Raw genomic sequence first — 20743 nt, forward strand, 5'->3', positions numbered from 1 at the left:
ATATTTTTATCATGTTTATCTATTATTCTCTTTTATGTTTCAATATTGTCTTCTTCCAACATTTTTGGCTGTCCACATTTATTTGTTGGTGACTTTGGAATGTGGCATCCTTTTCATTTCAGAAAAGCCAGACATCATGATCTTAAAGAAAGAATTCAGGGTTTGAGTCTCTTAGTTCTATGATGTCTTTATTTTGATGACTCCTAATCTGTTTCTAATGCTCTTTGTTAAAACCTAGACCTTGTATTACCCAAATGATTACTAGAAATATTCACCTGAAACTTTCTTTGGCTCCTTAAAGTGAGTAGGTCCAAAAGTGAATTCATCATTATCATTGCAGAAGAGTTCTTCCATGAATTATTTTTCATCTCAGTAAAGATCACTATTACCCAAGAAGTGCTACCTGATTCCATGTCTTCTGTCAACACTTACTTCTTCTTACTGACGAAACTCTGGAATCTACCTGAGAGTTCTCATGAAAGTATCTTTATCACTCAAACAATCAGAGTTAACTTTCCCAATTCATAACTCCATCATGCTTGTTAGGAAGACTATAGTAATCTCCTGAGTAATTTCCAAGGCCCTACCTTCCTGTTGCTTCAATCCAGTACCCAAACTGTAGACACACTGAAATTTTAACATGCCACTTGATTCACTTCTTTCTTTAGCCATAATATAAAAGTGAAGTCCAAAAAAGGTAATACCAGTCATAAGAGACACCTATGATTTGTAAAATAGATTTGGAGTAGCAAACAGCATATATCTGTTATTGAGACAGTACACCTTAAAGGAATATCAGCATTATCTCATAAGGTACAAAAGAAATATTCCACTGTAATAGACCTACCTTAGGTAATGGTTTGGCAGGTTTACAATGCAACCCTCCTACAAACTCAAAATTAGGTAAGTATGGACGAGGAAATTCAAAATCCCAATATGTCCGAATTAGCCAAATTTCTGCTTTTCCCATAATCTCACATAATGTAGTGGGTCTTCCTGGAGAAAATGAAAAAAGTTGTGTGAAGGTTATTTATATATATTTTTGTTGGGATACAATTTACACTAATTTACTGACAAGCTATTAAGGAAAAAATAAATCTATGTCTCCTAGATTATTTATCACATCTAGATGTTAAAAGGAAGGGGAAATTACAGATTTTAGGACTAGTTCTTCCATTTCTTTGAAAAAAGTTGATGCTATTTTGATAAGGATTGCATTAAATGTGTAGACTGCTCTAGGTAGCATTGACATTTTTGCAATTTTGTTCTTCCAATCCATGAGCATGGAATGTTTTTCCATTTCTTTGTGTCTTCCTCAATTTCTTTCATGAGTATTCTACAGTTTTCTGAGTACAGATTCTTTGCCTCTGGTTAGATTTATTCTTAGGTATCTTATGGTTTTGGGTGCAATTGTAAATGGGATCAACTCCTTAATTTCTCTTTCTTCTGTCTTGTTGTTGGTGTATAGGAATGCCACTGATTTCTGTGCATTGATTTTATATGCTGACATTTTACCGAATTTCTGTATGAGTTCTAGCAGTTTGAACTGGGGTGGAGTCTTTTGGGTTTTCCACATAAAGCATCATATCATATGCAAAGAGTGAGAGTTTGACTTCTTTGCTGATTCAGATGCCTTTTATTTCTTTCTGTTGTCTGATTGCTGAGGCTAGGGCTTCTAGTACTGTCTTGAATAGCAGTAGTGATAGTGGACATCCCTGCTGTGTTCCTGACCTTAGGGGTGGAGTCTTTTGGGTTTTCCACATAAAGCATCATATCATATGCAAAGAGTGAGAGTTTGACTTCTTTGCTGATTCAGATGCCTTTTATTTCTTTCTGTTGTCTGATTGCTGAGGCTAGGGCTTCTAGTACTGTCTTGAATAGCAGTAGTGATAGTGGACATCCCTGCTGTGTTCCTGACCTTAGGGGAAAAGATCTCCATTTTTCCCCACTGAGAATGATATTTGCTGTGGGTTTTTCATAGATGGCTTTTATACTGAGGTATGTACCATCTATACCTACACTGTAAAGAGTTTTAATCAAGAAAGGATGCTCTACTTTGTCAAATGCTTTTTCTGCATCTATTGAGAGGATCATATGGTTCATGTTCTTTCTTTTATTAATGTATTGTATCACACTGATTGATTTACTGATGTTGAATCAACCTTGCAGCCCAGGAATAAATCCCATAGGTTGTGGTGAATAATCCTTTTAATGTACTGTTGGATCCTACTGGCTAGTATTTTGGTGAGAATTTCTGCATCCATGTTCATCAGGGATTTGGGGCTGTAGTTCTCTTTTATGATGGGGTCTTTGGTTTTGGGATCAAGGTAATGCTGGCCTCATAAAATGAGTTTGGAAGTTTTCCTTCCATTTCTATTCTTTGAAACAGCTTCAGAAAAATCGCTATTATTTCTTTTTTAAATGTTTAGTATAATTCTCCTGGGAAGCAATCTAGCCCAGGGCTCTTGTTTGTTGGGAGATTTTTGATTACTGCTTCAATTTCCTTAGTGGTTATGGGTCTGTTCAGGTTTTCTATTTCTTCCTGGTTCGGTTTTGGTAGTTTATACATCTCTAGGAATGCATCCATGTCTTCCAGATTATCTAATTTGCTGGCATAGAGTTGTTCATAGTATGTTCTTATAATTGTATTTCTGTGGTGTTGGTTGTGATTTCTCTTCTTTCAGAAAAGACCCTGAATAATCGAAGGAATGTTGAAAAAGAAAAGCAAAGCTGGTGGCATCACAATTCTGGACTTCAAGCTCTATTACAAAGCTGTAATAATAAAGACAGTATGGTACTGGCACAAAAACAGACAAATAGATCAATGGAACAGAGTAGAGAGCCCAGATACGGACCCTCAACTCTATGGTCAACTAATCTTCAACAAAGCAGGAAAGAATGTCCATTGGAAAAAAGTGTCTTCAACAAATAGAGTTGGGAAAATTGGACAGCCACATGCAGAAGAATGGAACTGAGCCATTTCCTTATACCACACACAAAAATAGACTCAAAATGGATGAAAGACCTAAATGTGAGACAGGAATCCATCAAAATCCTAGAGGAGAACACAGGGAGCAAACTCTTCGACCTCAGCCACAGCAACTTCTTCCTAAAAACATCACCAAAGGCAAGGGGAAATAAGGGCAAAAATGAACCTTTGGGATTTCATCAAGATAAAAAGCTTTTGCACAATAAAAGAAACAGTCCACAAGACCAAATGACAACTGACAGAATGGGAGAAGATATTTGCAAATGACATATCCGATAAAGGGCTAGTATCCAAAATCTATAAAGAACTTATCAAACTCAACACCCAAAGAATAAATGATCCAATCAAGAAATGGGCAGAAGACATGAACAGATATTTCCATAAAGAAGACATCCAAATGGCCAACAGACATATGAAAAAGTGCTCAACATCACTTGGCATCAGGGAAATCTAAATCAAAACCTCAATGAGATACCACCTCACACCAGTCAGAATGGCTAAAATTAACAAGTCAGGAAATGACAGATGTTGGTGAAGATGTGGAGAAAAGGGAACCCTCCTACACTGTTGGTGGGAACGCAAGCTGGGGCAGCCACTCTGGAAAACAATATGGAGGCTCCCCAAGAAGTTGAAAATAAAGCTACCCTAAGACCCAGCAATTGCACTACTTTGGTATTTACCCCAAAGATACAAATGTAGTGATCCAAAGTGGTATGTGCACCCCAATGTTTATAGCAGCAATGTCCACAATAGCCAAACTATGGAAAGAGCCTGGATGTCTATCAACAGAGGAATGGATCAAGAAGATGTGAGATATATATATATATATATATATATATATACACACACACACACACACACACACACACACACAGTGGAATATTATGCAGCCATCAGAAAAGAATGAAATCTTGCTATTGGCAACAACTTGGATGGAACTAGAGGGTGTTATGCTAAGGGAAATAAATCAATCAGAGAAAGGCAAGTATCATATGATCTCACTGATATGAGGAATTCTTAATCTCAGGAAACAAATTGAGTGTTGCTGGAATGGTAGGGGAAGGGAGGGATGGGGTGGCTGGGTGATAGACATTGGGGAGGGTATGTGCTATGGTGAGCGCTGTGAATTGTGTAAGACTGATGAATCACATACCTGTACCTCTCAAACAAATGATACATTATATGTTTAAAAAAAAAAAAAGAAGATAGTAGGAAGGGAAAAATGAAGGGAGCGAATCGGAGGGGGAGATGAACCATGAGAGACTATGGACTCTGAGAAACAAACTGAGAGTTTTAGATGAGAGGGAGGTGGGAGGATGGGTTAGCCTGGTGATGGGTATTAAAGAGGGCACGTATTGAATGGAGCACTGGGTATTATACGCAAACAATGAATCATGGAACACTACATCAAAAACGAATGACATAATGAATGGTGACTAACATAATAAAATAAAATAAAAAAAAAACAGCTGAAGTATAAATTTATATAATCATTGTTGAGGTATAAATTTTTGAGCAAAGTCTGAGATTACCTGGTAGGGGAAAATACATAGTTTATACTTTATTTATACTATTGCTCTTATACAGCAGGAGACATATACAAATGTTCATAACAGCAGTATTACATTAAAGCTGTACACAGCCAGATGTCCATCCACAGAATAGCATGTAGTTACACAGTAAAACACTATCTATAGATAAAACTCTATCTATAGAGCTTAAAAAAAAAGAAAATACATGATTTCATCACCAAAAGAATATTGAGCATAAGTAGTGAATCTGTTTGTATTTGTATATTATTCAAAAAACTAAACAATAGTTTTGAGAGAATTACATATAGATGGCAGATGTAAAATTTTCAAAATTGTTCACCAAAGTCAGGCTTATAGTTTCCACTGGAAGAAGTGTGTTTCTAAGGTACTGACAACAATCTATTTCTGAACTTGGTTAGGGAGGATACAGAAGTTTATTTTATTATTTCTTTCAACTGTACACTTACATTTTATATACCTTTTTTGTTGGTGTGATATTTTCTAAAATGCATATTTTTAAATGGATATAAAATATTTTTATGTCTGTCTAAATTAGTTGAAAGTTCCCAAGTCAAAATATATTTGTATTACATATCATAGAAAAAAGGCTTAAATTCCCTGATATGTTAGTTACAGGTCAGTAAGATAGATAGATCCGAAGAAAATGGAATTGCTATGCACCTCAGAAAAGGTCTGAGGATAAAAGCTAAATGATTCAGCAATTTTAGAGAACACTGTGGCAAGGATATAAGTGCAATAAATTTAGGACAATATTTTTTGTAATACCAGATTTGGAACAAACCAAGTAGCTCTCACAACTAGACTAGTTCAATGATTTGTTACATCCATTAAAATGAATACTATTATGTGAATGTAAAGAATAATGTAAATTTCAAAATATTTTGTAGAAAGATGTGAAATCTAGATTTGGTGAAAAGAAAGGCAAAAATGAATATTTAGTAATTCCTCCTATTAACAAAGAAAAAAAGATGTATATAAATACTTGCGTTTAATAATGCATAGATAATGTCTTGATGTAAAGACAAGCATAGTTAATAGTACATATTTAAGGGAGATATGAAGCCAGTTATCATTCATTATATATATTTTTGTTCTGTTTAAGTTTAGCCATTTGTATTAATTATTTTTATTATGAGATTGAGAATGAAGTTATACTCATGGTGCATTAAGAATTCCCTGATAAAGAACATGAGGGAATGAAGGAATGAAAATCAACAAAAATACATATAGCAAACAAACAAACAAACCCATTAAATACGATAGAGTTAAAAATTTGCCATAGATCCTAAGGACTACATATATTCCATAATATTTATACACACAGAATCCTATAACTTTCCCCTATTTATCATAGTATGACAAATGGCCTAAAAACTTATTGATTAGAACTGGAAAAGCATCTCTAATTATCAGAATATATTTATTTTTCTATGTCTTTCATTTATTTCTGAGAATAGGATTGAGGCCAAAATCCTGTCTTCTTTACTTTAAATCCATAGAGCCCTACACACTGCCTACACTCAGGTAGTGCTTCCTGGTTCTTAAATTATTTATGGTGAAATCAGAATAGTATAAATTTAAATCATGTATAAAGCTAAGGTTTTTAAAGTGGATTCCTTTGAATATTAGTTTGTGAAAGAAAGGATCTATTGGAAAGTCAGTGTTATGGACTGACTTGTGTTCCTCTAATATTCATGTTGAAATCTGATTATATTTTGAGATAAATTCTTTAAAGTCAGAATGAATTCTTAAATTGAAACGAGGTCCTAAGAGTGGGTCCTAATCCAATATCACTGGTCTCCTTATAAGAAGAGGAAGAGACACTGGGTTTATGCATGCACAGAGAGAAGACCATGAGAGGATATAGCAAAAAAAAAAAAAAAAAAAAAAAAGGCCACATACAAACTAGGAGGACAGACCTCCAGAGAAACCAGCTCTGGCAACACCTTCCTTTGTCTTGGACTTCTAGCATCCAGAACTGTGAGAAAACAAATTTCTGTTGTTCATGCCACTTAGTCCATGGTATTTAGTTGTGGCAGACCTAGCAAACTAATACAATCAGGGAGTTAAATTAGTCAATATTTCTAATACTCCAAATTATCTTTTGCTTGTCAGTTCATGTTTCTTTATGATTCTCAAAAACAGTTGGAATAGAAGCCAGCCTCAGTTGATGAAATCAAATGAGAGCTATATATATAAAACTTGCAGAGCAAAACCATTCATTATTAGAAAAAGCAAGCAATTAAAAAATAGAATATGTGTAATTAGTGACATAGAAAATGCTATCTTTCAACAACTCAAGCTGTAAACATTTTTAGTTTTCTATTTAATTTTTCAGTTTTCTGTGTAGTACTCCCTTAAGAAGTATAAAGCATCTTGAAAACTTTTTGGTATGACCAACTATGATGAAACAATTCACATAAGACTTAATAAAGTTTCATCCCACATTTATGAAAGAGATAAGAACGGCAAAGAATGGTCCAACAGGAGAATAATATACATTTTGAATACAATAATCAATGAGTCTCAAAATTTGTGGGTCAAAATTCAGACAAAGTAAATCATATGCCAAAGTTAATCCCATCGTTAATATAGTTCAGATTTCAGTTTATTACTGGAATCAGGCAATGAGATTATCTTACTCTTACAACAAACATTACAATTTTTGATCAATAAAAAGTCAAATCTCCTCCACTATGAAAACTCAGTATACAAAACTTACTTGTGATATCCTATATCTGATAAAAAATACATCTTCCATTAGATTGACATTAGTGTGTTTTATATTTTGTTTTGTTTTGATAACAGTCTATTAGGTATCAAGGTATCTTAAAAAATGGTTGGATGACTGTAAGAAAAGGGTAACATGACAATATATTTCTTGCCTCTCCCTCCCAATTAGTTATTGATAACAGTTCATTGTTATCACCTATAAAGTTTTATGTGGAAGTGAGATTTTTAAAACTTTTCATTTTCTAGATTTTCTTAAACCTCCTAAGTTTCTTTACATAACTACCTTAGAATGAAAAGCAGTCTCTTACCTAATGCTTCACTGTAAAACTGGTCCCAAAACTGAGTGTCCAGTTGGTGGATCCAGAAGTTAAGGAGAATGGAAAACATTACATTTTGTACCCTTTGCAGAAAGGTCATTCTGTCTGTTAGTCCCGCCGTGGCAACGGGCACATAGGAAAGTGGGGCTGGAAGTTTCCCACAGTATTTCTCCACATTGTCACCTATTGAAAACCTTAGCGTGTACACAAAAGGGACTGTCAGTAACTCAGCAATCAGCTCTCCACAGGGTACCGCAGGGTCTATGACCATTACGTTGTAGTTGGTTGCTTGGAGTTTCTTCATGAATGATTGGTTGTGGACTACACTCTCACATAGGAGTTTTAAACTTCCAGTTACTTTAAGAAGGAATTCTTGCAGTTTTATGGCTGACTGCCATCGTGGCAATGTTGGTATAATGTTAGTAGCCATGTCTAAAAAATCACTGAACCTTTTTTCAGCAGTCTCTCTGTTATATGGCATAGGGACCACCTCAAATTTCAGTGTGGAAGGCTTGCTGTAGTCAATGAGGAGACTCTCTGGAGAAACCAACACAGTCACCTCATGGCCCCTTTCCGTGAGTTTCTCCAGAATAATCCTTACATTGAGCCAATGGCTCATGTCACAGGGCCACACCAGCACCTTCCCACAGAATCCATAGCCAATGTAGCAGAGCTGTAGCAGTACAGTTACTGAAATCCATTTCTTAGATACCATGACAGCAGTTCCCTCACACACTGCTCTACAGAGGTTAAATGTTTGCTGGGCACAGAAGTGAAGAGGCAATTTCAATACAGATCAAGTTAAAAATTAATTTCTCGAGTTAGGAAATGTCTATGTGTAGAGAACTTTGTCATTGTTGATGGGGCACAGTACTATAGAATATTTGATCAGGAGGAGATATGAAATATTTAAATATTTTGGAGGAAATGGCTGCAGCATTTTAGGAGTTAGTTTTAAATATATTAAAATAAAAATGATATATTTTAATTGACAATTTTTAAATATAATAAAAGAACGCATTTAATTAAGTCTAGTAGATAATATGGTTTATCTCATGGAATATGATGATTGATAATTTGGGAAAACAAAAATGTAGATCTTGACATAAAGTTGGTTACATGCTAATATATGGATAAGATGCATACATCACATAATAACAAGAGGAATATGTTAATATTATATTAAGATACAGCATTTCAGTGCCCCAGAAGATGCTGTTACCCCAATGTGAAAAAAATCACAAAAAGCTTCAGGATGTAGGGTGCATTTCACCTGAGCCCAGAAGCAAAGGTGATGGAAGGAGGGTTCTGAAAGAGAATGAAAGAACAGGAGAGAAAGAAAGTTGATATAGAAATCATGGCCATTTATAGATACAGTTATCATTTCAGGATGTTTAGAGTGAAGGCTAACACAGAAGTGCAGACAAGGAATATACTAGTTAAAACAGGACACTTTGGAGAGTCTTGAGTGCTATACTCTGGGTTCAATTTTAATCTCCACAAAGAGGTCTACTGAAATTTTCAAATCAGGTTCGGAAAATGATTATATGTGTCCTATAATGAAGCTATTCTAGCTTCTAAATAGGATTTGAGTGGTAGAGAAAAAACAATGTGTAAGGGGCTAAAAGTAAATATTAGGAAAGCAAGGTCTGATGAGAATATCAGGGAGAATATAATATTGGTTTGTGAATGGAAAGCATAGAATGATGGCTGTATGATTGATGAGAAGTGAGAGATGACTGGTAATTAAAAAACAATGAAGTGCTCAGTTTATAGTTTGAGCAACCAGAGTATGATAATGACTAAGCAAAACCATGATATACTAAAAGAGTAGTAGCTGTGGAATGGTTTTTTGACCTGCAGTGTGTGAGTTAATAATTGGACATGTCTGTGGAAATATTGATTTGGCTGTGAACACTAAAATCTCAAGGGAGGGGTAAATTTAGAAATTTAAATTTTGTGTCCAATCATCCATCTATATTTCAACCTGATTTCAATTCCTCTACAAATCCATTAATATTTCATACTTTCAAAAAGCAATTTTTATAAAATGATCTCACTGATACGTGGAATTTAAGAAACAGGGCAGAGGATCATAGGGGAAGAGAGGAAAAAATGAAACCAGACAAAACCAGAGAGGGAGACAAACCACAAGAGACTCAATCTTAGGAAGCAAACTGAGGGTTGCTGGAGGGGCAGGAGGTGGGGTGGGAGGTGGTGCTGGGGTGGCTGGGTGATGGACACTGGGGAGGGTATGTGTTGTGGTGGGTGTTGTGTAAGACTGATGAATCACAGACCTGTACCCCTGAAACAAATAATACATTGAATGCTAATTTAAAAAACAAAACAAAACAAAAACAAGCAAAAACCAAAAACAAACAAACAAAAAAAAGCAATTTTTACCACACAGTGTATGCCAGATTCTGTACTATGCACAGGGCATAAACAAGAAACATCACTTCCAGTTCAAAATGACTTCACAGATTACTGTAGAAAATGTCAGTTAAGCCAATACTTATTCTACAAACATGAGGGGGATGGATCTTAGATGGTCAGGATGAATTGAGGAGGGCAAGCCCATGAAGGAAGTTGCTTAGTGGAGGAAGAGAATGATGAAATAATGCTTTAGCTAAGTCTTTAAGAGTGGTATTTAGCAAGTTGAAAAGTATCACTTGGAAGTAAAAGAGAATACTAATGTGTCTGTGTTCTAAGAAGTATACATAGTTATATCAATGTTTTATATTCAGTTGCAAAATTATATCAAAATATTTGACAAGGACATATTGAAATTCCAAATCTCTTGAGAGTTTTTCTGTTGTGCTAAAAAGATGATCCAAAGTAGAATTGTTTAGAAGATGCAAAGATAAATCTAGGGTCAAATCTCCAATCAACCCTGATCAATTAGAATTTGTTTATAAGGAAACAAGGCTTCAAGACTGCGAACCAGCAAAACCAACAGAAAACACAAATATTAACACAATGATTTGAAATATTATTATTATTTGAAAGGAGATATAAAATTATTTTGTTTAATACGTTTGGGCAAAACCTGAAAACATAAGCAAGGAACAAGAGATTAAAAAGAATAATTGTGAAAATTTGCTAAAGAGACAAAGAGAATTTCTAGAAATTACAAATTCAACAAATGAAATTTAAAGAGTAAATTAGACACACCTGTAGAAATAAACAGTGACCCAGAAGAAGAATCTAAAGATATTACTTAGAATTAAGTTCTGAATAAAAAACATGGAATAGAAAATATGATAGAACAGTTAAGAGACATGGAGAATAGACTAAAATATCCAAATCTAGTTGTTGGTTTGACCTACTTGGTGTCTCCTCTCTCAACTCCCTTTCTACTTTATGGAGTAGTAAAGCTGGTCCTTTTCATGCAACCAGCCTGCACAACTTAAGCCCTATGTTTAAGTTCTTTCAACCAAATTTCCCAGTTTCGTTCAATTTTTTATAATCATTTTAGGCATAAGAAAGTTACAAATGAAGTATAGAGACTTCCATATACCCTGAAGTAATTATTACTATGGTGTTTGCCTAATGGTGATTTACTGTTTTAATTATTCCTTCTTAGTTGTTAATTGGAATTTTACTGTAAAAGATTGAGAAAGTATGTGTAAATATATGGTTAGTATGATTTGCATAGTCTCACGGTAACTCCCTACAAGATACTTATTGATTACATAGGGAGGATCCTGAAAGATACCATCTTAACTAAGTGATCACAATTATTGTCACTAGGACTAATCTATCTATATTATGTGCCTCCTGATATGCCACACTGTAAAGGACAGAAGACTGCTTCTGTAACATTCTTACCAAAAATGCATAATCTCTCTCTAATCATGAAAAAATATCAGAAAAACCCAAATTAAAAGATATTCTAAAAAAAAATAACTAGCCAGTAGTCTCCATAAACAAGAGGCAAAGAAATACTGTGGCAACTGTCACAAGTTGGAAAAAGTAAGGACACTGGACAAATAAATTCAAGACGGGAGTCTGGATTATATATCAGAAAGAAAGAACATTAGGATAATTGACAACGTTTTAATAAGGATTCTTAGTTTTGATCATTTTATTATGGTAATGTAAAAGGTTAATATTAAAAACTTAGTCAATTAAAAATCTTTCATTCTATTTTTATTAATTGGAATTTAAGAAATTGCCTGTTTATTACAATTATTTATTTACTTGTATCAGTAGAACTCATAAATTTATTTTAGTTTATATATTTTATTCAGTTATTATCATTATTATTTTATTGCTCAAAGTGTCCCAGATTTTGGAAACTGTTTTATGTATTGATTCTTATGTCCTTCTGATATGACTCCATTCTTTCATTTTTAGTTTTTTAGAGATTTTATTTATTTATTTGAGAGAGAGAGAGAACACGAGTAGGGGGAGGGGCAGAGGGACAAGCATACTCCCTGCTGAGAGGGGCGGCCTGACATGGGCCTCCATTCCAGGACCCTGAGATCATGACTTAAGCAGAAATCAGATGCTTAACCGACTGAGCCACTTAGGCACCCCTGACCACATTCTTTTAAAGCATTTTTTTTACTTTATGTCACCACAGGATACTTCTGGTTCTACTATTTTCACTGCCTCAACCTTAAAACCAACCATGTCTCCAAAGAGCACTACTTCATTTTATTAGATAACGGCATTTATGATTTCACTCATATGTGGAATTTAAGAACAAAACAGATGAACATACGGAAAGGAAAATAAAAGAGAGAAGGAAGCAAACCCCTGCTCCTTTTGTGTTTTTTTTTTAAGATTTATTTATTTATTTATTTTAGAGAGAGAGCACGTGGAGCAGTGGGAGGGGCAGAGAGAGAGGGAGAAAATCCTCAAGCAGACTCTGTTGAACGTGGATCCTGACTCAAGGCTCCATCTCACAACCCTGGGATCACAACCTGAGCCAAAACCAAGATTTGGATGCTTAACTGACTTTGCCACCCAGGCACCCAAAGAGACTCTTAACTATAGAGAACAAACTGAGGGTTTAGGGCGGAGGTGAGTGGGGGATGGGCTAAATGAGTGATGGGTTTAAGGAGGGCACTTGTGAAGAACACTGGGGGTTATAGGTAAGTGATGACCCACTAAATTCTACACCCAAAACCAATTTTATCATATATGTTAACTAACTAGAATTTAAATGAAATCTTAAAAAGAAAAATAAAAGTTAAGAAAAATTTTTCAAAAAATCAGGATGAGTATGCTAAGTGTGTTCATTGCTACTGACGTGTTAGTTTTATTCAGCAGATGAAACTAGTAAATATAACTACACATCCTAATACTGTCATATATGCCTATCTATAGTTACTTCTATATCTAACCTTTTCTGTTTATTCCCAAGTCCTTTCAACAGTGAGAAACCTGTCTCGCAGCACCACTCTGTGCTTACTTTATTTGGTCGGTTTTAGTAAACACATAAAATAGTTTCAGGATTGTTAGCCCATAGACCTGTAAAAAATTTTTTTGCAACCAGACAATATTTGTCTTATAAATTTATCTTATTTTATTTATTTACTTGAGAAGAAAGCGAGTATAGGGAGGAGCAGAGGAAGGAGGACAAGCAGACTCCACATTGAGCGTGGAACCTCATGCAGCGCTCGATCCCATGACCCCAAGATCATGACCTGAGCCGAAATGAAGAGTGGGTTGCTTAGAGCCACCCAGGTGCCCCTAAATTTATCTCTTAATAGAATTGAGACAGCAGTCAAATTACTTTGCACAAAGTAAATAGTACACCCATATGATTTTATAGGTATACTCTAGCAAAATTACAAGTAATAAATCTTGTTCCATAGGCTGGGGGGGGGGGGTGTGTAGAAATATTCACTTCAGTCATTCCAAAAAGGTAATATAGTCTTATTAGAAAAGGAATGAAGGAGAAACATTTTCAGGATCTGCAGGAATTCACAGTGCCTGGCTAGAGGAGATTTAATAAACACATGCCACTTTGGATAAGATTAGTTGAAAAGCAAAGAAGGGGTGTCTGGGAAACTGGGCCCCTTTAAGTTTTCTGGCTGAAAACAGGCAGATTCTTGTTGGGGCTCAATGCACTCATCCAGGGAGTACATGCTTGACTTAGAAGAAGCATTTATCTTTGGAGGTCACGCTCTCCATGCACTCCCTGTCTGCCCGCCCATCAGGAGCCAGCTTGTTCTATTCACACAATACTCCCTTATGCCACTGTGCCGATTATTACAGTTTCATATTCTTTCTTGTTTTTCGTATCCCCTTGTTGTATTGATAACATTCACAATAAAGGTGGAGGCGGAGTGTGGCTCGGGACCTTTCACCACTAGAACGTCTGGTCCCTAGGCCTCTCCTTTCTCCTTCTAAGGTGTCTGGAGTAATCTTTTCATTCGCTGTCTCAGGTTTGCTGGCCAAACCCAAGGATCTATAATCACTCATGAAAACAAAGGTGAGTATTTCTATTTCTATCAAAACATGAGCAAAATAGATTCAACGATGAACAAGAAATATAAAATATCAATATTGCATTGAAATTAGTTCAATGATAGAAGAAAACTCTTCAATGTTATATACAATGTTTGCAGATTAAAAGAAAAAGAGAAAACCTTATTACTATTTCATTAATGTATAGAAAAAGCATTTGGTAAAAGCTTAAATTTTCAATGAAAAACATTTCTTTTTTTAAATTTTATTTTATTATGTTATGTTAGTCACCATACAATACATCATTAGTTTTTGATGTAGTGATCCACATTTCTTATAAATTAGAGAAAAAAACTTCTTTGAACTAATATGAATGGTTATATATTTAACTTTGTTTTAAGTGAAAGGAAAAAGTTAAAAGCATTCTCTTTAAAATCAAATATGAGATTGCCCTAGAATGACCACTTCTATTTAACATTAAGTGGAAAGTCTCAGTCATCACCAGAATAATATATTAAATACCTAAGAATTAAAAAGAATATAACTGCCATAACTTTCAAATGCTCTAATTGTCTATATTGAAATTCAAAGAAACCTGCAGCCACTGCCTGTTTACAATTCTGCATAGAGACAAGCTTTCAATTTATATATATATAAATTATTATGAATTATAAATATTATATATAATATACAGAGATATGTTAAACATCTAATGCTATAATATTATAATACCATGGTCAATATATATAATATTACATATATTATGATATAAGATGTTATACATATGTGCTGTTTTTTAAGTTGAACATATGTGTATTTAACTATATAATATATAATACCTCTTTATATAGATTGATATGTTCCACTTTAAAAAAACACTATTGGGGCACCTCGGTGGCTCAGTGAGTTAAACATCCTACTCTTTTTTTTTTTAAGATTTTATCAATTCATTTGACAGAGAGAGAGAGCATGCACACAAGCAGGGGAAGCGGCAGGCAGAAGGAGAGGGAGAAGCAGGCTTCCCACTGAGCAGAGAGCTCTGACATGGGGCTTAATCCCAGGACCCTGGGATCATGACCTGAGCCAAAGGCAGACGCTTAACCGCTTCACTGACTGAGCCACCCAGGTGCCCCTTAAACGTTCTACTCTTGATTTCTGTTCAGGTCATGATCTCAGAGTCATGAGATGGAGCCCCACGTCAGGTTCCCTTCTGAGTGCGGAGTCTCTCTAAAAAATTAAAACACAATAAAAATAAAAAAAACTAACAACAACATCACTATGAACATAGATACACACACACACATATGATATTGATGATTTTGGAATCAGAAAGTCATAAGAATAACAAGTAAACCATTATGAATAATTTAGTAAAACAATGCAATTCATGATTGCAATGTCAATTTCTTAGTAAAATGTTTTCTCCATACCCTGTAATCTTAAATATGTAAGTATAGCAAATATTCCAAATATAGCATGGAAGTATTTTATTTTAATTTACTTCCCAGATTTAAATGGATTTTGAGTAGATATTGAGGATTATATAAAAAGAAATGAGCTCAAATCCTACCTAGTGTGTTGAAACTTTTACGAGAATTTATTCTAGTAGAGGCTTACCTTTCTCTTTGTTTTAAAGAGGATTTACCAATAATAACAGCTCAATCTAAACATGGACATTCTTCCAGCATTTTTTCTCCTTATTTCTGAGGCAGTTGGAATGGAACCACATGCATCCAGACCCTTACAAAGTTTCCTTTGCCCCAGATGTGCTTTGGGTCATCTTTATACCCCATGATTTTCCACTCCCACCTCCATCCCATTACAGTCATGCTGACAATGCCAAAGCTATCTTTGTCATTTCCCCAGGACCATAAGCGATCATTTTTTTTTGCACCACTACTATGCCATCTCCTACTTTTTAGAATCTTCATTAGAGTTCTGCAGATTTTATGATATTTGCATTTTCCATTTGGAATCCCTACAAATCAATTCAAATATTGATCTCCCTCACACTAAGTAGAAAAAGTTTATAAACAGGGAATTATGAAATAAGCATCTAAAAAAAAAGAACTCCAAGAGAAATGCAAATAAAATGATACATATTTTCAATAGTAAAACTGATTAAAAAATTAAAACCACTGATTATAGCTGAGTTGTCAAGGACATATTAAAATTCTACATCTCAAATATTTTATTTGGTTAGTAGCTTGGTATTAGGACAAAACCATGAATGAAATCCTATAGCTTGGAGAAATCACTCAAGAACCGGTACTGCAGTGCACACACATGCACACACAATTGCATTATATATCAATTATACACATATCTATGTGAAAAATTATTACATTGTGGTGTTTCCCAAAGAATCCATGACTAAGTGACAGAATATTACTTAAACACTCTTAATAACTGGCATGTGTTTTCTGTATGGGATCCCCCACTCCCTAGTTATAGAAAACATTAATATAACTTTCTTTACTGTTCACTTTTGAAGGAATTTTTTGTCATTTTCCTACTCTGGAAAAGAAAATCAGTGTTACCTGATTCAATATCAAATGATTTTTTTTCTTTTTTTTTGTCTTCCCATTGACTTCTTTTTCTAAAAGCAGGGAACTAAGGCTTGAGTTAATCCTAGAACCACAAGGATTTCTATGAGATATTTTAGCGAAATTAGTTGGGTGGACTTCGGGAGTAAATAGATGTATGTTTTTGTATTGGGCAAAATGATGTTTATGAATGAGAGACTTAATTTTTTTCAACTTTTATTTCATTACCCATAAAAATGGAAAAATGATAATAATTTGTTAGTGTACTGAGAAGATCATAATAATAACAAATATTTCGAAAGGTGCTTCAGTGGAGGGCTAAATCATCATAGATTTTATTTATTTAAAAATTTTTTTTCTTCTTTTTTAAAAATTTATTTTATTTATTTATTTTTTGCTTTCTAATGTCTTTAAAAATTTTTTTATTGTTATGTTAATCACCATACATTATATCATTAGTTTTTGATGTAGTGTTCCATGATTCATTGTTTGTGCATAACACCCAGTGCTCCACGTTATGTTAGTCACCATACAATACATCATTAGTTTTTGATGTAGTGTTCCTTGATTCATTGTTTTCGTATAACACCCAGCGTTCGTGCCCTCCTTAATACCCATCACCAGGCTAACCCATCCCCCCATGCCCCTCCCCCAACACCCTCAGTTTGTTTCTCAGAGTCCATAGTCTCTCATGGTTCCTCTCTCCCTCTGATTTCCCCTCTTCATTTTTCCCTTCCTTCTCCTAATGTCCTCCATGCTATTCCTTATGTTACACAAATAATAAAATCTAAACTGAAGATTGTGCCACAAGAAAGTAAGCCATCCACAGATTAACCACTTAGACATTGATATTGAGAAATAGGTTAGTGACATTTGCACATTCCAAAGTATAACAGAATTCATAATATTATTTTGAACAATAGTAGTATTAACATAATCATAAAATTGACAGACAAGAAAAATATGCTTAGTATGGAAAATAGAAATTAAGAATGAAAGTTACATGTTGTTGATGTTAGCCATTGTGACAGGTGTGAGGTGGTATCTCATTGTAGTTTTGATTTATATTTCTCTGACGATCAGTGATGTTGAGCATCTTTTCATGTGTCTCTTGGCCATTTGGATGTCTTTGGGAAGATGTCTATTCATGTCTTCTGCCCATTTTTTAGTTGGATTATTCATTTTTTGGGTGTTGAGTTTTAAAGTACTTCATATATTTTGGGTACTAACCTTTTATCAGATACATCATTTGTAAATATCTTCTCCCATTCCATAGGTTGTCTTTTAGTTTTATTCATTTCCTTCACTGTGCAGAAGCTTTTTATTTTGATGAATGCTAATAGTTTATTTTTGCTTTTGGTTCCCTTGCCTCAAGAGATATCTAGTAAGAAGTTGCTATGGCCAATGTCAAAGAGGTTACTGCCTGCATTCTCCTCTAGGATTTTTATGGTTTCCTGTCTCACATTTAGGTCTTTAATCCACTCTGAACTTATTTTGTGTTTGGTGTAAGAAAGTGGTCCAGTTTCATTCTTTTGCATGTTGCTGTCCAGTTTTCCCAACACCAGTTGTTAAAGAGACTCTTTTTCCCATTGGATATTCTTTCCTGCTTTGTCAAATAATAATTGATCATATAGTTGTGGGTTCATTTATGGGTTTTCTATTCTGTTCCACTGATCTATGTGTCTATTTTTGTGCGAGTGCCATACTGTTCTGATCTACCATTGTATCATACAGAATAGTTTCACTGCTTTAAAAATCCCCTGTGCTCTGTCTATTCATCTTTTCCTCCCCTAATCGTTGACAGCCACTAAACTTTTTACTGTCTTCATTCTTTGCCTTTTCCTGACTATCATATAGTTGGAATCATACCACATGTAGCCTTTCCAGGTTGGCTTCTTTCACTTACTAATATACATTTACAGTTCCTCCATGTCTTTTCACAGCTTGGTAGCTCATTTCTTTTTAGTGCTGAATAATATTCCACTGTCTGGATCTACCACAATATATCCACTCACCTACTGAAGGGCATGTTGGTTGCTTCCAATTTGGGCAATTACACCTAAATCTGTTAACACATCAATGTGCAGGGTTTCCTGTGAACATAAGTTTTAACCTCCACTGGGGAAATACCAAGGGGCATAATTCCTGGATCATATAGTAAGATTATGTTTAGTTTTGTAAGAAAATGCCAAATGTCTTCCAAAGTGGCTATACCAGATTGCACTTCCACTAGCAATGAATGAGAGTTCCTGTTGCTCCACATTCTCATTAGCATTTGCTGTAGTCTGTGTTCCACATTTTGGCCCTGCTAATAAGAATGTAGTGGTATCTCCTTATTGTTTTAATTTACAATTCTCTAATGACAAATGATGTGGAGCATCATTTTATACGCTTATTTGCCGTCTATTTTCTTTGGTAAGGTGTCTGTTAATGTCTTTGGCCCATATTTTAATTGGGCTATATGTTTTCTTACTGTGGAGTTTTAAGAGTTCTTTTGACATTGTAACTGTTCTTTATCAAACATGTCCTTTACAAATATTTTCTCCCAGTCTAGAGATTGTTTTCTTTATTCTCTTGACATTGTCTTTCACAGAGCAGAATTTTTTAATTTTAATGAAGTCCAGCTTAAAAATTACTTCTTTCATGGATTGTGTTCAGAAGGGAAGACATAGCATAATATTACAAATATTACAAATATTCCTAAACTATAAGTAGCATAATTCTAATATTGCACCATTAAATTGACATGTAGATCAAAATATTTCTTTTCAAATTTCTGTTTGAAATGCTGCCTTCATAAAATAATACAGCATGGTCAGGTATCTAATTTCTATTATCTTTACTAAGGGCTAGAAAAGTGTGATGCATCAGGGATCCAGTATTTCCTTGGATGCCCCATTGTCAAATGTTAATAAAAAGCATGCCAACAGGACACCTGGGTGGCTCGGTCAGTTAAGCATCTGACTCTTTTCAGTTCAGGCCATGATCTTAAGGTTGTGAGATTGGGCTCTGTGCTGGGTGTGGAGCCTGCTTAAGAGGCTGTCCCTCTCCTTCTGCCTCTCCCCCTCGTCCCTCTAAAAAAACATAAACAAAAACGAAACATGATGGCCTTTGTGTTTTCCATTTTTAATAGTGTCCAAATGGTCTTAAATTTCAGATTTAGTGCACATTTACATTATCTGTGAAATATATAAGCAGTAAAAGTCATGAGACATGCAGAACAGTTGGCCTGATCTAAAAATACTAAATTCTAAAGCAATTACTAATTTTTAAATAAAAGAAATTTATGAATACTATATGAGATACTCAATTGTTACTTATCATTTTCTTTCTCTTTTATATAGGTATCCAGTGCATAGGAGACGTTTTATTGAAATTTCAAACATCTTGTTGCAGTGTTTAAGATTATTAGATAGCATAGTATTTCCTAGAAAATGATCTTTCCTAGAAGGTAAACTTTATCGTAGTATCTTGGAAGATGTTGGGAAAGGAGAGCCATTCTATCCATTTGACTTTTCAGAAGTATTTAAAAAGTAACAATTTTCCTGAAGAGTAAAAAATGATGTATGTTGGAAATGCACATATTGATAATATACATAAGTGGAGATGGGAGTGATGTAGCTATAAAAATGAACTACAGAGGAGGGCATTTATTTATTGCCCAAGATTTCTCTTGGGGAATAGATTTCTCCAAGAGAGAGAAGCTTCTGCTTTACTAAGAAAAGAATTTGTATATGCTTGCATTTGTATCTGGGTATAATATTTATAGGCCCAGATACTAGTCTGCAGCATGTGTTGAAGAGTACAACATTTTTCAGCATTATAAAACTTGTGTCCACGAACTTTGGGCATATTAATGAATCAAAGCCGGTGTCATAAAGGGATCTGCAAGAGGTTATCTGGCCTGACTATTACAGGCTCATGAAAGTTAATTGTTAATTTCTATGTGTTTTTCCAAGCTGGCTGTTATATCACCACTAGCTTGAAATTAGTCAAGGTGGGAGGAGTTACACCACAGATATTAATAAATGTTATATAAATGTGTTTTTTTTTTCTTTTTACACCACAGAAAGCCAATTGTTAAAACATTTATAGCACATCACTGGATACCAAAGCGCAAAAAAGAGAGTGCATATGTAGAGGTAGAAGCAAAGTAGAGGTCCAGGATTTAACAAATGGAGT

The 20743-nt window shown here is 34.6% G+C and overlaps 1 protein-coding gene across 5 annotated transcripts in view; it reads right to left on the reverse strand.

The window, feature by feature from the left end:
• The window catches only part of LOC113925968 (UDP-glucuronosyltransferase 2A1), a 55089-nt gene that overhangs the window by 12402 nt on the left and 21944 nt on the right, over positions 1-20743 (reverse strand). For 4 of the 5 annotated variants that reach the window (XM_027600724.2, XM_027600729.1, XM_027600727.1 and 1 more), the window contains one exon: positions 848-996. In XM_027600724.2, the coding sequence (XP_027456525.1) occupies positions 848-996 (149 nt within the window). Of the gene's footprint in view, positions 1-847; positions 997-7583; positions 8328-20743 lie in introns of those variants that run through there. The other variant, XM_027600725.1, reaches the window with a different exon arrangement.

Source organism: Zalophus californianus, chromosome 2, assembly GCF_009762305.2.
Source record: "Zalophus californianus isolate mZalCal1 chromosome 2, mZalCal1.pri.v2, whole genome shotgun sequence".
Classification (NCBI taxonomy): Eukaryota; Metazoa; Chordata; class Mammalia; order Carnivora; family Otariidae; genus Zalophus; species Zalophus californianus.